The sequence below is a fragment of the Mandrillus leucophaeus genome, unplaced genomic scaffold (assembly GCF_000951045.1).
Source record: "Mandrillus leucophaeus isolate KB7577 unplaced genomic scaffold, Mleu.le_1.0 Scaffold578, whole genome shotgun sequence".
Classification (NCBI taxonomy): Eukaryota; Metazoa; Chordata; class Mammalia; order Primates; family Cercopithecidae; genus Mandrillus; species Mandrillus leucophaeus.
Window position 1 is genome coordinate 1514310 of NW_012106230.1, and position 15092 is coordinate 1529401.

The 15092-nt window shown below is 36.0% G+C and overlaps 2 protein-coding genes across 2 annotated transcripts; both read left to right on the forward strand.

The window, feature by feature from the left end:
• Positions 1-7145: 7145 nt before the first annotated feature.
• On the forward strand, positions 7146-8183 carry LOC105552892 (olfactory receptor 5M3). Its single transcript, XM_011998717.1, has one exon. It carries the CDS (start codon positions 7180-7182, stop codon positions 8101-8103), a length of 924 nt encoding a protein of 307 aa, XP_011854107.1. The 5' UTR covers positions 7146-7179; the 3' UTR covers positions 8104-8183.
• A 5407-nt stretch (positions 8184-13590) lies between these two features.
• On the forward strand, positions 13591-14523 carry LOC105552893 (olfactory receptor 5M9). The gene has a single exon (XM_011998718.1). The coding sequence runs from the start codon at positions 13591-13593 to the stop codon at positions 14521-14523; it is 933 nt and encodes a 310-aa protein (XP_011854108.1).
• The last annotated feature ends 569 nt before the right edge of the window (positions 14524-15092 follow it).

Sequence of the window (15092 nt, forward strand, 5' to 3'; positions counted from 1 at the left end):
TGAAACACTCAAGCCATCCACACTTAGAGAGCTTGAGCGCTATGTCCTTTCCTGCCTACGTAAGAAGCCCAAAAGCCCTACACCATTAAGAAGCCTGTGGGAAAGGCAAAGGAGGAACTGACTTTGGAGAAAAAGTGGGAATTAGAGAAGCGGTTACAAGATGTCAGCGGATAGCTCAACTCTACTAAAAAGCCCCCCAAGAAAGCGAGTGAGAAAACAGGGTCATCCTCTGCACAGCAAGTAGCAGCCTCACGCCTCAGCGCTTCCAGCTCCAGCTCAGATTCCAACTCCTCCTCTTCATCAGCCTCTTCTTCAGACACCAGTGATTCAGACTCAGGCTAAGGGGTCAGGCCAGATGGGGCAGGAAGGCTCCGCAGGACCGAACCCCTAGACCACCCTGCCCCACCTGTCCCTTCCCCCTTTGCTGTGACATTTCTTCATCTCATCCCCCAGGCCCCCTCTAGGAGAGCTGGCTCTGCAGTGGGGGAGGTATGCAGGGTCATTTACTGAAGGAGGGACATGGACAAAGTAACACTGAATTCCCAGCCCCACTGGGGAGTTATCTCTTGGACACAGAGCCCCCATTCAAATGGGGCAGGGCAAGGGGGTATAGGGTGGGAGTGTGCAAAGCCCTGATCTGGAGTTACCTGAGGCCATAGCTGCCCTATTCACTTAGTCTAAGGGCCCTGTTTTGAGGTTGTTCGTTCTAATTTATTTTAAGCTAGGTAAGGATGGGGGAGGGTGGGCTGTGGTCCCCTCAGGCTCCATGGGGAGGGAAGAAGGGGGAGCTTTTTGTTTACCTTGCCTCTTTTTTTTTTTCTACTCTGTTTTCCCTTTTTCCTTCCGCTCCATTTTGGGCCCTGGGGGTTTCAGTCATCTCCCCATTGGTCCCCTGGACGTTTTTATTCATTCTAACTTGTAAATGAAAATATTATTTAAAAAAAAGATTCAATTTCATATGCAAATTCAAGATTCAGGATTATTTGAAGTAGAAGGCCATACTTCTTCATATTTCAAGGATTCTTTGAAAATTTGAGAATTTGAGGAACTTACAATAGAGTGGGGTAGGAAGGAGTAGCCTAGAACCAAGCGATATGTATGGTTGCTGTCAGAGTCCAAGAACAGAGCTTTATGTTGGGGTGATTATAAAGCAACATAACCCCAAATCTACTTAACTCTTCAACTATAATATATGTCTTTTTTCATTTATTCATTCACGTTTGATGTCTATCATGCTGTTGATATTGTATGATATTCTTGGAGAACAAACAAAAATATATTCCCTGAATGATACTGTTACCTGATGGTCTGAGAAGGAGGCAGAAATCAATCAAAATTTACAAAAATGTTTAATTTTAAAATGAGCTACTGAGGCTTAGAAAGGTTGTATCAGTTTGAAGAGGTCCCAGAGGAGAAGGAAAAATAGGCTACCTTCCTGAGCTTTGGACGAGAAGACTAATAAAGGCTGATATAAACGACGGTTCCAAATTGAAGAGTAAAGTATTAGTTTTTTTCAGCTGCCGTAACACAGTACCACAAACTGAGTGGCTTAAGACAACAACAATGTGTGCTTGCACAGGTCTGGAGGCTAGAAACCCCAAATCAAGGTTTCTGCAACGCCATCCTCCTTTCTGAACTCTAGAGGAGAATTCTTTGTTTCTTCTTCTAGTTTCTAGTAACCCCAGGCATTTCTTGGCTTGAGGCAGCATAGTAACAATCTCTGCCTCGTCTTTACTTGGTTGTGTGCTATGGGTTGCATGTTGACTCCAAATCTGATGTTGAAATTTGATCGTCATTGTGATAGTGTCAAGAGGTACGACCATTAAGACGTGATTCAGTCAGGAAGGCAAAAAGAGTCAAAGTCTGTAAAATATTTGAAGTAATTTATTCTGAGCCAAATATGAGTGACTGTGGCCCATGACACAGCTCTCAAGAGGACCTGAGAACATGTGCCCAAGGTGGTAAAGGTGCAGCTTGGTTTTATACAATTTAGGGAAATATGAGAATTCGATTAATTAATATCATTGCTTAATTTCAGTGATACGCCATTCAATCTCAAATTTCTTTAAAAATTCACAGATAAAATCCTACAAACGTCAAACCACAAAATCTTATAAATATATACACCTACTATATAACCAAAAATTAAAAATTAAAATTAATAAATTAAAGAAGTCTGAGTTGTCCTGGACCCTGAGACAGAGGTATGCATCTTGGAGTATGTGCTAGAGGCACGAGATGAGTTTGGTGGGTCAGTGTGGTCTGTGTATTTCTTGGGGTGTGTGAGGTGTGCATCCCAATGTGAGCAAGTAGGACAGGAAACACTACGTTTTTTACTGTGTTTTCTACAGTATCTAGCAAAATACTTAGTATTATGTAATAAAGATGCAACAATGGTTAAGACACTGTGACTGGTTTCAACCTATTCATAGTCTAGCATTATGAAACACGCACTTAAAATGAACTGTAATAAAATGTGGTAGCTACGATATGAGCAATATGAGCTAAGGGTTGTCAAAATTCAGGAGCAGAGATTATTAATTTTACCTAGGAACCTCCAGGAAGTGTTTAAGAGAAGACAACATTTGCATGATTCAAGTAAACAACTCTTGAGTTAAGTTACCTTCTTTCTATCATGGAGAGGACTTTAGGACTAGAATAAGAAAAGCTTACTTTCTTGCTATGTGAAATGAGTCTTATCTATATTTCTGTGTGCTAAATAAGTAGTTCTCACAGCTTATCACAGTCACCGATAAGCACATTTACATCATAAAACCCAGAAAAAAATCACATGAGATTATTTAGTGTCTTGTAGAGAATGACCTTAAAAATTAAACCTAACACAATATTATTACAGATAAAAATTATTTAATTTGCAACTGAAAAACAGTCTGTGTTCAAAGAACTGCAGTTTACCCTTTATAATGTGAGGCCCATGACTTCTATAGATAGTAAACTCCTGGCAATAAGTAGCACAATTATTCTCTCACGCCAACAATTATTCTCTCTCGATGCACTCAGAGCTCTAACTTGCAGTCCTAACCAAAGTTCTTCAGTGTTAAACTACAACTTCATTTTGTGTCTGAAACATCTCAACATTATTCTGAGAAGTATTTAAGAATACTTAGATGTGTACCTCTCCTATCTATCTAATCAACGATTGAAAACTTGATCACTTTAACTGTTTTCATCAGTTAACAAATATTTTGTGAAACTACCATGTGCCAAATACTGTTATAAATACTGGGGCAGGGCTGGGGCAATTCAGTCAGGGGCCCTTTTATCAAAATTGTATTACCATGAAAAAGGAACAAGGTATGAGTAGAGAAACCAGCAATTTTCTCCACAACGTAATAAATGAGAATCGAGATTGTTTTGTAGGAACACAAACATGGCTGGTGTTAACATAGGGGCAGTGGGGAGGCCAGAAGAGGGAGCAAGTTTCAGCTGTGGGAGAAAATTTTCAGGCACCCAAGTAAAGTGACAACTGCACATGACACTGAAACAATCCACAATTGTTTGGCTATACAAAAACAGATTTGTGTTACCTTAAGTCCATAAAGACCATGATAGAATGTATCATGTATACCAGTCATGTAACAAAAATGAGAGTCTTTTAGGATTAGGAAATAAGAAATTTGGTCTCTTTTCCTGTAATGGTTACTTGTTGGACAAAAGGATGAGATGGGTTAATGGTACAAATTCTGGAATCAGGAATCTAGTTCATTGAAAGTGTGACATTGATCAAGTCACTGAACCTCTGAAAGACTCAGTTTCTTGTCTATAAAATAATAATATTAATTGCCTCAGGGTTGAGTTACAATAATTAAATTAGCACAGTATCTGGTGTGTGTTACTTCAAAAATGCATTATTGCTGCTATTATTACTACTACTACTTGGAGTAATACTTTTGTTATTTATAAAATGAGGGAATTGAAGAAAATGTATTTTTTTCTGCTTTTATATGCTATATTTTTAATTAGAGGGAATAATAGTTGACTCATCTTCCCTGAAAAACCCTACAGCAGAGAATGTGAAGTATAGAGCATGAACTGGATATACACAGTTTGGATTACCCCATAAACAGGTTTAGCGTGATACAAATCCCCTCCCAAATTGTATTTGATTTTAGTACTCATTCGAAATAACTGGAGTTAGGGGGAAAATAAAATTGTAGAAAACTCTAATGAAAAAACCCCACACACTCAACAGTTGGCTCTCTCTCTAGAGATGCACTTCTTCCACAGGACCATTTCTATGGGAAAAAAAATCTTAATTGCTCCTTGCTTTCTAATCAGCAGTTAAGGGAGACTTCCACTGTGGACTTTTCCCAGTTTCTCTTTCGTCAGGTTGAAAGTGTTTACCATTCCCATATATAGCATGCACTTTTCAACTCTGCATCCACATTGGGAATATTTCTCTTCATTCTCAGGTTGGTGAAAAATGTATCTATCTAGAATTGTCAGATGGAGCTTGCACTGGAGATTTTATTTTCTTTTACGATTTATAGGAATGCATTCATGATTTTATCTACGTTATGTGTGTATGTGTTGAGATACATAAAAGAGAGATACATTTTCAGTAAGACTATATTATTTGATAATTACAAATGAATAAAGGAGTGTATCTGATAATCATTTTCATATGTATTATGTGTTAATATATATCTTTTCATATTCACAAACACACAATGAAATGATTATTATTATTATTAAGTCCTGCTGAGGAACATAAAAAGTAAAAGCAAAACAAAACAAGAATAAGACAAGTGCAGTTTTATAAAATAAGTCATAGAGCCTGGATCCAACTAAACTCTGATGATAGAACAGAATTCTTTAACTAAGATAGTTAATACTGCTTCATACCTGGTCTGGAAAAGAATCCATATTTATTGGCAATTTAATTTGAAATAGAGTAATTTAATAAGGAAAGATTATGTGTGTGTTTTTTAATTTAGGTAATGAGGAAATTCTCTAAATACTCTTGAGGTCCCCTAATCTCTATTTCTTTGTACACCTTGCACCCCCTAGGATCATATCTAACCCCTAGTTTCCTGTAATTTTACTAATGCTATTCATCACCTGGATAACCATCACTCAGGGCTCTTTGTATTTAGCTTTTGGAGAGTACTGACAATGCCATCTTCTACATCCTTGTTTGTGCTGAATCACCCTTCAGCACGGAATGAGATATGACTTTCCAAATAAGAATCACTCTATTGCCAGCAAGAACATTTCGGACAGCCGCGGGCATAAACTGTTGAATCAGAAATCTAGAGTTATCTGTTGATATGCCTGTAATTTCTGTTCGGATACGAATCTAAGGACCTTAGAGATTTTAACAACTCTAAGTATTTTGCAGTCTATATATAAATATATTCTAAGACAGTATACATAGTTTTTAGAACTTTAACTATTATTCATTTAAAAAAATGTACCTACTAATTAATCCTTCAAATTTTTATTAATTAGACCAAACCTCTGGAGCCATGTAGAATGTAATCTGTTTCAGCTAGTAATTTTCTCCTCTAGTCATAGAAAAATGTTCTTTCCAAGTTTGTGGTTGAAAAGTTTTGGATTATTACTATGGGTAAATATTCACTTATTTTCATTATCCATTGAGATTTACCTTCCTGACTGCTAATTTTTTGGGTAACTGCTAACCAGTAATAATACGGATAAATTTCATCACATTGTGATTGAATACAGTTTAACGTTGCAGGTTACAAGAAGGGTCTTGGGAATAATCATTTGCTGTAATGATAATATATAGCCATTAGAAGGTTTGACACAATCCCATCTCCAACAAATATATTTCCTGCTGAAAGGCTGTCTCAAGATTCTTATTAGATATATTTGCACTCTGTGTTCCACAGAATGTGACTGCTCATTGACAAAATATCTAATTAATGACAAAATATCTAATTAATATCTCATACATATATGAGAGAAATATATATAAGCTTTATGTATGTTTACATACTTATAGGTATATGTGTATATATAAACACACATATGTATATACATAGAGAGAGGTGTGTGAGTGTGTGTGGGAGCGTGTGAGTGTAAATTTGTATATTAAACGAATGATGTGTACAGTAAATAACTTTACTAGGTAGACTGTGAATCACTAAGAGATTTGACAGGGCAAAGAGATGTCCCATTTGATGGAGAAAAACTTGTGGATTATTCTCTATTATATCTAGTAAGATCATGCCAAACACTAATGTTTTCTTAGAAATATAATTTGAGTAACATTTTCTAGAAGAAATTTCCTATATGATACATCCTATATTTGAAAATAAATTTGCAAAATATACAAGAAATCTTCCTAGAATTCCACTGAACCCTCAAAGGAGAATCAATCACTTCCTAAATTTCTGTCCCTATTATACCTCTGTAAGAATACATCCAAGTTTTAGAAAGTATTTATTTACATTAGTAGCTTCATAAGTACTGACATTAATCTGTATGTTGTACATCTCTTTGAATCTCTAGAACATAACAGTATATAATATCTAGTGGATTATAATTTTATACTAGAGTTAGGAGGGAGTCCATATCCAGGACATGTTGATACAGTGTGAACATGGACAAATAATTCACCCTTTAACTTGACTTTGATGGCTACTATCATCAGTTTTTCATTACTTGAAAATAATGCAAATGAGATTAGATTAAAAATATTTTATAACATTTTAGGCTGATGAATTATTTAATCATATGATTTTCTTCTCTAATCATTGAGAATATGCTTATAATGAACAAGAGATTAGGTAAAAATGTACACTTTTAAAGTTCCATTATGAAAATAACTATAATCCCCTGTAACTATCTTTAAAATATAAAACTCCAAACATGCCATCACTGGAAATGAGGGAGATTTAACAAGTTAAGTAATCTTGGAAATGTGACTACTCACAATACTTAATATCAGCGTATACAATTATACTTTGTATAATTGTTACATAATAGGGACTGTCCACATTTATTCATTGTAGAGCCTATTACGTAACAGCACTGAGAAAAGATTGGTGAAAATAATGCAGTGTGCTTATAGATATTGTATAAAGGGAGGATCTAAAGGTATAAATTAATAAGTAAACATCCTAATTTTTTCGTCTATTTTATTTTAGTTATCAAAAATTTTGTAACTGATATTGACTTAGAATTGAGAAAATGCTCAATTTCACCGATGTGACAGAGTTCATTCTTTTGGGGCTAACCAGCCATCAGGAATGGCAAGTTCTCTTCTTTATCGTCTTCCTTGTGGTCTACATTATCACCATGGTGGGCAATATTGGCATGATCATGTTAATCAAGGTCAGTCCTCGGCTTAACAGCCCCATGTACTTTTTCCTCAGTCACTTGTCATTTGTTGATGTGTGGTTTTCTTCCAATGTCACCCCTAAAATGTTGGAAAACCTGTTATCAGATAAAAAAACAATTTCTTATGCTGGCTGTTTAGTACAGTGTTTCTTCTTCATTGCGCTTGTCCATGTGGAAATTTTTATTCTTGCTGTGATGGCCTTTAATAGATACATGGCGATTGGAAATCCTCTGCTTTATGGCAGTAAAATGTCAAGGGTTGTCTGTATTCGACTGATTTCCTTCCCTTACATTTATGGTTTTCTGACGAGTCTGGCAGCAACATTATGGACTTATGGCTTGTACTTCTGTGGAAAAATTGAGATCAACCATTTCTACTGTGCAGATCCACCTCTCATCAAAATGGCCTGTGCCGGGACATTTGTAAAAGAATATACAATGATCATACTTGCCGGCATTAACTTCACATATTCCCTGACTGTAATTATCATCTCTTATTTATTTATCCTCATTGCCATTCTGCGAATGCGCTCAGCAGAAGGAAGGCGGAAGGCCTTTTCCACATGCGGGTCCCATCTGACAGCTGTCATCATATTCTATGGTACTCTGATCTTCATGTATCTCAGACATCCCTCAGAGGAGTCAGTGGAGCAGGGGAAGATGGTGGCTGTGTTCTATACCACAGTGATCCCCATGTTGAATCCCATGATCTACAGTCTGAGGAACAAGGATGTGAAAGAGGCCATGACAGAAGTGATCAGTAGATCATGTTAAACAAAATAAAATCAAATTTGATTTAATTTTGTCTTCTATTATTTGTTTGGAAAACGGTTATTACCCAGTGCCTATGAACACTAAGATAAAGATATTCTGTGGGTTGAAAAGAAAAATAAAAATGGTGCAAATTGAGAAAATGTAAGGTGGAATGATTCATTTCTGTTGATGTACGGAGATTAATTACATATGAATAAATTAACTGAAACAGTGATGTGAACCAAAGTTCATAGGTGTACTAAGGGAAGTTGCTCAAATACTTAGCTGCAACCAAAAGACTTTTTCTTAATGAAAAGTACAGTTGCATGAATTTAAGAAATATTTATTTGCCCACTTAAAAACAAATTTGGGGCAGAAAAAAAACCCATGACATTTAATTTGGTTTTCCAATATGAAGACATAAAATATTGGTCTCACTAACTGTTATGAGATTATTTATTGTTTAATGCGTTTTTCATTATGTTGTGTAGGGTCTGTTCAGAGACTACTACTTGGAAAATAACAATATTATTGTATTTCATGCTTTTTAAGTTTTTGGTGTTTCTTAAGAAACACAACATGGTAAGTGTCTCTCTTTCACAGATCCTGGGAACTGCTGTGTTTCAACTCTACGATTGCCCATCACCAGACTCTGGTTTGCCCCTGCTGGTGTCTTCACTCTGACTGAAGAGTAGGAGGATAATTAGTGGAAGAAGCTGTCATTGTAAAACCATGGCTCTCCAAATTCCACAGAATGAATTACATTCCACTCATGTGGGATATTTGGTATACCTGTGACCAAGAAATGGCACTTATATATTCTAGTTAGCTTTTACATTTGAAATAAATTCAGTATTTAGGACACACTATTTGTTGTTATCGATAACATTCTCTGACATTATAATGGGAACATAATTTGACATCTCTCTCAAACCTTATGGTCATGAAGCATAAGGATGAAGCTACAGCTTAACTTATTTCATCAAATCTACATCCTCAGGTCAAATAAATAATCACCTTCTGTTTTGATGCAAACAATATACAGCTAAAGAAATGTAATTTATACATTTTAAATTATACATTTAAAAAATTAAAAATTATCTGCAAAGATGTGAATATAAAATAAGATGGATGTCATCTGAGAAAAAAGCATTATTTTTGTTTAACTTTTAAGTTCAAGGGTAGGTGCGCGGGTTTGTTCTATAGGTAAACTTGTGTCATAGAGGGTTGTGGTACACATTATTTCATCACCCAGGTACTAAGCCTAGTACCCATTAATTATTTATCCTGATCCTTCCCCTCCTCCAAACCTCTACCCTTTCATAGGCCTCAATGTGTGTTGCTCCCCTCTATGTGTCCATGTACTCTCAACATTTAGCTCACATTTCTGAGACATGAGGTATTTGGTTTTCTGTTCCTGCATTAGTTTGCTAAAGATAATGGTCTCAAGCTCCATCTATGTTCTTGCAAAGGACAAGATCTCATTTTTTTTCCTTATGGTTGCCTAGTATTCCATGATGTATATGGAATTTACATTTTCTTTATCCAGTCTAACACTGACGGGCTTTTAGGTTGATCACCTGTGTTTGCTATTGTGAATAGTGCTGCAATGACTATACATGTGCATGTGTCTTTATAGTAGAACAATTTATATTCATGTGGGCATATACCCAGGCATGGAATTGCTGGATATTTCTGTTTTGAGGTGTTTGAGGAATCACCACACTGTCTTCCACAATGGATGAACTAAGATACATGAGGCCAAGAATCACACGAAAAAGTTCAGCATCACTGATGATTAACAAAATGGAAATCAAAACTACGGTGAGATACCATCTCACACCAGTACGAATGGCTATTATCAAAAAGCCAAAAAAATTAGATGCTTGTAAGGTTGTGAAGAAAAAGAAATGTTTATCTGCTGTTGATGGAAGTGTAAAAAAGCATTCTTCTTTGTCCATGATTGAATTTTATTTACATCAAGAGAAACTATAAGTGCAATGAACTCATTTCCACATACGTACACATAAATCATGGGCTGCATTTTAAAACCTTTTGCATACATAAACAAATTACTAATTTAGATTTGATTATAGTATTACTATGTCTCCTGTTGAAATATGTCAAACCTCTGGAGACTTTTAATGTCTAAGGTACTCAGATTCTTTTGGGATTACTCCAAAGTTAAAAGTAATTTATCTTGGCAATAAAAACTTTTATTTGCCATTTTGTGGGAACTCTTGATATGCCAAATTAGTTTCTTGTTATTAATAAATTTCAAAATGTGTATTGAAAGCATTTGATCACTTTCAGCATGCTGGCAGGTAAATTTGAACCTTACCTTGAAGAATAAAAGTATTCTTATTTGTAAAATAAGTATGATATGCTAAGCACGGTGGCTTACGCCTGTAATCCCAGCATAAAAGCATAAAGTGCTTTCAAAACACATTTGCTACCTCTTTTTTTCAAAGGCAAAATGCGTTTCTGTTTATTCTTTTGGAGAGTTAGTTTAGTGTTATAAAGAATGATGAGTCAAAGTCAGTGGTCAAACCAAGTTTCTGGTTTGAGTTTCCAAATTTCAAGTGAATTTGTGGATGATCTTGGACAAGTCACTTTTTGTCACCCACTCAGTCACTTTTAAGTTTGTAAACTTTACTTCTCTCTCTCTCTTTTTTCTCTTGAGAGGGAGTTTTGCTCTGTCACCCAGGCTGGAGTGCAGTTGTACTATGTCGACTCACTACAACCTCTGCCTCCCGGGTTCAAGCGATTCTCCTGCTCAGCCTCCCAAGTAGCTGGGATTACCAGCACCTGACATCATGACCAGCTACTTTTTGTATTTTTGTAGAGATGTGGTATCACCATGTTGGCCGGGCTGGTCTTGAACTCCTGACCCCAGGAGATCCATCTCCCTTGGCCTCCCAAAGTGCTGGGATTACAAGTATAAACCACTGTGACTAGCACATCATACTTATTTTACATAGGAATACTTTTATTCTTAAAGGTAATGATAGTATTAGTCAGAATCTTAAAGAAGTGGTAAGATAATACTAGTAAACTGTTTAGAGGTAAAACTGCACAAGAAAATGACAACTTTTTGTGTGCTTCACATACAGCAACCATTGGGAAGAGAGTTATCCCTACATTATTCTAAGATTATTTCAACCAAAATGTAAGATAATAGTTTCCCTATTCTACAGATGAGTACACTGAGGCTCAGAAGTGCATCGCTCATCCAAGGCAGCATAGTGAAAGTGTTATACCAAGGTATAATCCCAGACCTGACTGACTTCAGTAATGACTTCTACTTGCGCTCATTTTACCAAGGATTTATTCTTTGAGGCATCTGACATCTGAACACAACCATGAGATGCACGGGACATGCATTCCTAAGATCATTTATCCTGACAGATGGCGCTTTTTAGAACAGTTGTCCAACCAGAAAGGGACTCACTGAAATTTTAAATGATTCAAATCAATATTTTGCTGAAATGCATAATTGTCAATGTATAAATAAGAGATGACAGAACCCATGTGAAAGTGAGAGATAAGATTACATTGTTGATAAAGAATTTTGATCTATTTTATTTGAAATTTCTTCTTCTCATCCACACTCCTTAACTGCCCCTAAATCTGAGCTGTGTGTCGAATTTTACTTACTATTTTTTTCGTAATTACCTGAATAGTCCCCTAGGGAGATGATCCCAGTGTTCCTAATGTTTAAGACATTATTATAAATAGTGAGAAGTTACCATTTGCTACTCTGTATGCTGAAGGTAGGTCTGCAAGTTCTTCACTCAATACAATAGAGATTGATGTAGTCAAATCTTTTATCACTCTCTCTTGAAGAGCAAACTAATACCTTATTCACAGACTTATTTGTTATCAGAGTGTCTTCTTGTATGAAATTATATTACTGGGAACTTTTTGTATTTCTATCCCTGGTTTATTCAAAACTTTGTAAGAATGAGCTTATTATAATGAAGATTTGCAAAACTCTTCATTTCATTTCACATTTTTTATCTTCTCATTCTCCTTTACAGGCAAAAACTATTAACTTTCATAATATTGTTTAAATATATGTATGAATGGAGTTGGGGATATAGGGGCATGATTGGTCCAGTAACTTATACCTTCACTGTTTTTCTTCATTAAAAACTCCTGAAATGTTAATAGAAATGAATTTTGGGTTTTATTTGTAAATTGCAAATTCAATCTTCTTGATTATTTTGATAGATGATTACACATTTATGTATCAAATTTATTTTCTCCTGGAAATCATCATCATCTGATCCTGGGATGATAAACTTGGAGAAGTAGAGAGTTGTAGTGATTTACTATCTCAGTGGTTTAGGCTGCTTTAGGGTAACCAAAGCTCTTAAAAGTCCATTGAAGATGAACTGTGAAAGACATAACTTCCTCCCATTGTGGAAGATGAGCAAACTGAATTTTAAATGAAAATAAATACAACGGTAGAAGAGGCTATCAAAGATGCAGCAATGGAATATTGTCAAAGACACATCACAAAAGTGATTTTTTTTGCATCCCAGTTCTGCTAATTAGTAGACCTCTGACCAAGGGAGACTTTCTTAATCTCTCAGTGTTTAGTTTCCTCATTTGCAAAATGGGCAAGCAAATAAAACCTGTTTTATAGGACGTTTTCATGGAAGAGTTTTTATGAACATTCAATAACAGCTATTCTCACAAATATTACAAGATTGAGACTGTTGCCTTTAGAAAAATATTTCTTAGAGAATTTTAATTATACTGGATTATTGTGTTATGTTTAGTGAATCTAGAGATCAGGGCATGTAGAAATCGCATGTGTAACTATTTCTGAATTTCTGTTAAATGTAACTACTTAGCAAGACAGTTTAAGGAGTTTTAAGGTAAGCAAAACAAACTAATATCAGGTTGGTACAAAAGTAATTGCATTTTTGCCATTGAAAGTAACAGCAAAACCCACAGTAACTTTTGCTAAACGCTAAAGCGCTAATGATTTTGTGTAAAATAAGAAAAGTACATTACACAATGACTGAAACAAAATGAAGTAGTGTTAGTTTATGTCTCTTAGATGCCTTGATGCTTTATTTCATACATTTTATACTTAATACAGTAGTAACATTAACCCAAGTCAAATTTTATTAGTGGCAGGAAATCAGTAGAGATCAGAAATTTTTACATAGGAAAATCTCTGACCACAGCATCTGCAGCTCTTTACCTAGTTTGACATTTATGGTGAGCCAAAAAAGTGAAACTACAATCATGCACATCTATAGCAAAGGGAACTTAGCTCAGAACTAAAACTGACGTGCCTATTGTGTTATGTATTCAGTTCATTTTACATATAGTATATTTAAACCCCGTATTGTACATTTTGCAAAGTGTACATTGTTTGTAAAGTATTTGAATTAAAATAAGGACAAAGTTTCAAGAATAAAACAAATCCATTTACCCTCTTTTTAAAAAAATTTCTCCATAGGCAACACAGACTTGGCCTATACTAAGGCAATGCCTAATTTCACGGATGTGACAGAATTTACCCTCCTGGGGCTGACCTGTCGTCAGGAGCTACAGGTTCTCCTTTTTGTGGTGTTCCTAGCGGTTTACATGATCACTCTGCTGGGAAATATTGGTATGATCATTTTGATTGGCATCAGTCCTCAGCTTCAGAGCCCCATGTACTTTTTCCTGAGTCATCTGTCTTTTGTGGACGTGTGCTTCTCCTCCAACGTTACCCCCAAAATGCTGGAAAACTTATTATCAGAGACAAAAAGCATTTCCTATGTGGGATGCTTAGTTCAGTGCTACTTTTTCATTGCGCTTGTCCACGTGGAGGTCTATATCCTGGCTGTGATGGCCTTTGACAGGTACATGGCCATCTGCAACCCTCTGCTTTATGGCAGTAAAATGTCCAGGACTGTGTGTGTTCGGCTCATCTCTGTGCCTTATGTCTATGGATTCTCTGTCAGCCTAATATGCACACTATGGACTTATGGCTTATACTTCTGTGGAAACTTTGAAGTCAATCACTTCTATTGTGCAGATCCTCCTCTCATCAAGATTGCCTGTGGGGGAGTGCACATCAAAGAAATCACAATGATTGTTATTGCTGGAATTAACTTCACATATTCCCTGTCAGTGGTCCTCATCTCCTACACCCTCATTGTAGTAGCTGTGCTACACATGCGCTCTGCCGATGGCAGGAGGAAGGCGTTCTCCACCTGTGGGTCCCACTTGACGGCTGTTTCTATGTTTTATGGGACCCTCATCTTCATGTATCTCAGGAGACCCACTGAGGAATCCATAGAGCGGGGGAAAATGGTGGCCGTGTTTTACACCACAGTAATTCCTATGTTGAATCCAATGATCTACAGTCTGAGAAATAAGGATGTGAAAGAAGCAGCCAACAAAGCAATCACCAAGACATATGTGAGGCAGTAAAATTGCAGTGGATATTGTTGTCCCTATTATAAATAGGGTCCTATTATAAATGGTCACATGTAAAAGTCCTAGCTCAGAGAACAGTATCTAAAGGTAACTCTTTCATAAACTAAGAGGTTCAATGTAACAGGGTGATGCTTTACCTCATGTACAGACTCTAATTACTAAGCATATTTTCTCCTCCATGTGCACCCATATTGTGAAAGATGACACAGTGTTCATTCACAATGTGCTTAAAATTGGGCTAAGTTTAGTCACCGGAGGAAATCACAAATGAGTGTAGATACATATACTTTAAGTTGGAAGTTAGTGTTGGATGTTACTTTGCAGAGTACCTTACACATATACATATTCCTCAAACTAGATTTCATGTGAAATATGTAAATTCTCAGAAAGTAGTAAATACTTCATTTCTTTTTCATGGCCATAGAATATTGATGAACAGTTTACCTAAAAAGAGTTTAAAATTTTGAAAATGCAATTATATTTAGAATTTTAGTGTCTTCATATAATCCCGTTTGTCATCATTTTGCATAATTTGATAGTTAATAATGTTTTGTTTCCACGGT

Excerpts from the sequence above, each read along its gene's own strand:
- LOC105552892 (XM_011998717.1), top strand. The coding sequence starts at position 7,180 with ATGCTCAATTTCACCGATGTGACAGAGTTCATTCTTTTGGGGCTAACC.
- LOC105552893 (XM_011998718.1), top strand. The coding sequence starts at position 13,591 with ATGCCTAATTTCACGGATGTGACAGAATTTACCCTCCTGGGGCTGACC.